Below are 2,248 nucleotides of genomic sequence, written 5' to 3'. Positions count from 1 at the left end.
AGAAAAATAGAGCACTATGAAAAAGCATGTAAAGCTGTTAAAGTGAATTTTAAAAATTAAATACAGAAAATAATGTTTTTTTTCAACAACTTGTTAAATTACTGCATCCATTTTTACCACTCTCAACGAACAAATGTTATCTTAAAAACATTTTTGTAATAACTGGAATATTTGATTTCGTTATAACGTTTAGCATTTACGCTAGTTTATTTCTTTCCATATAATTACTACTATAGAGATTCAGTTTCATAACAGCATAACTATTTTTGTTTTAAGAATAAGGCTCAGAGTGAGACGTCTGTCTTCTCTCCCGTCATATCAGCTATCTTAATTCAGAAAACGTAATTTCTGCCCATCCCGCCGCGTGCTCTGACGTGACATTATGGAATGTTGAAGTCTAAAAGAGCTCGAGGCGGTGTGCGCGAGCGAACATTCTGACTCAACCGTGGAGCGCGGAGCTGCCAGCACTGAGAACAGTTGTTAACAGCGTCGTTTTAACGCCTTTTCCTCGCGCTGGGGTTATGGGCCGGGCATTTTTCTGAGGGAGTGTCGAACAGCCCGTTTTCCTACAATCGTTTTACCCACGGAAATGATGAAGAAAGACATTAACCTGAGCCTTACGGACAATTCTGACCTAAAACCGCACATTCGAGACGTTGACAGCATCCTGAGCTCCACAGATTTGGGGCTGCTTAAGCTGGCCTCTCCCGAGCTGGAGAGACTCATCATCCAGTCCAACGGAATGGTAACGACGACGCCGACCAGCTCCCAGTTCCTGTACCCGAAGACGGTGACGGACGAGCAGGAATTCGCCGAGGGCTTCGTGAAGGCGCTGGAGGATCTCCACAAGCAGAACCAGCTGAACGGAGGCGGCCAGACGAACGGCAGCCTGGATCTGGGTGCTAACATCGTTCCGGCCGACCTGCCGGTGTACACCAACCTGAACAGCTACGGCGGCAGCGGCCCGCTGGGAACCACCGTCAACTACTCCACGGACACCGTCCCCTTCCCGCCTCCCCCGCCGCATCACCTGGGGGCAGCCCCGCCGCCGCAGCCGGAGCTCTCCCGGGTCCAGCCGCTGAAGGAGGAGCCGCAGACGGTCCCCGACGTGCAGAGTTTCGGGGAGAGCCCCCCGCTGTCCCCCATCGACATGGACTCACAAGAGCGGATCAAAGCCGAGAGGAAGAGACTCAGGAACCGGATCGCAGCCTCCAAGTGTCGGAAGCGCAAGCTGGAGCGGATCTCCAGGCTGGAGGACAAGGTCAAGACGCTGAAGACCCAGAACACCGACCTGGCGTCCACGGCCAGCCTGCTGCGGGAGCAAGTGGCCCAGCTGAAGCAGAAGGTCCTCAGCCACGTCAACAGCGGCTGCCAGCTGCTGCCCCACGAAGTCCAAGTGCACTAAGAGACGCCCCGGAGGCTGCTGACCAGCACATAAGCTTCATGGACTTAGTCCGTGCTGGACTCTGTAGCCTTGTAGGCCAGATGGACTGTTCACAACCCAGATCTGGGTTTCAAGATGTAAGCTTTGGTAGCAATTCCCACTATTCCATCCATCCAGTCCAAATTGAAATTGTAATTATTGATCACCAGCTGATTGGATAGACAATTAGGCCCATATTCGACCCTAGAAATCTTCTACCTCTTATATGTGTTTACTGATAAAATGCATCCAATGAACTGAAGCTATAAGATCATGATTTTTTTTTTCTCCAGTAAAAATGTTTACTGACTCTCTGGACCAAACACATCAATGTGCACCAGAACACCCCCACATTTGATATATAAAATGATCTATATACAGCATTTATGATATTTATTGCATTTCTGTACGGAACAGCTTGCATGTTGCTGACAAACTCGAATGTTGCCCTTGGCTTGGTGCCACCGGGGACAGTTTTACCAGTGTTTTTATTTTTATTTTCCACCTTAACATATGTGTATTTATCTTTTTACTATTTTTTTACTGTGTTTATGTCAGTGTATTTTCTTTTTTTAACATTCAGTTGTAACCCGTTTGTTTGTTGCACTGACTCGGTCAAGTGTGACTTGACTTCATGCCATCATGTTCTGAATTAAATGCTGCTCTGCCATAAAACCCAGTTTGCTTGCAACCTGATTATTCCAAAACCAATAAATTCTCATCTAAACATCAATTGTATCATAAACTAGATCAATATTTTTGGGGAAAACAGACCATTTGTTTAGATGCTTGAATTTTAATATTATATAATACAAGTCCTAATTA

The 2,248-nt window shown here is 46.6% G+C and overlaps 1 protein-coding gene across 1 annotated transcript; it reads left to right on the top strand.

The window, feature by feature from the left end:
• Window positions 1-333: 333 nt before the first annotated feature.
• jund (JunD proto-oncogene, AP-1 transcription factor subunit) lies at window positions 334-2,156 on the top strand. The gene has a single exon (XM_024279389.2). It carries the CDS (start codon window positions 590-592, stop codon window positions 1,403-1,405), a length of 816 nt encoding a protein of 271 aa, XP_024135157.1. The 5' UTR covers window positions 334-589; the 3' UTR covers window positions 1,406-2,156.
• The last annotated feature ends 92 nt before the right edge of the window (window positions 2,157-2,248 follow it).

The sequence above is a fragment of the Oryzias melastigma genome, linkage group LG4 (genome assembly GCF_002922805.2).
Source record: "Oryzias melastigma strain HK-1 linkage group LG4, ASM292280v2, whole genome shotgun sequence".
Taxonomy (NCBI): domain Eukaryota; kingdom Metazoa; phylum Chordata; class Actinopteri; order Beloniformes; family Adrianichthyidae; genus Oryzias; species Oryzias melastigma.
This window is presented reverse-complemented; position numbering and strand designations above follow the sequence as displayed.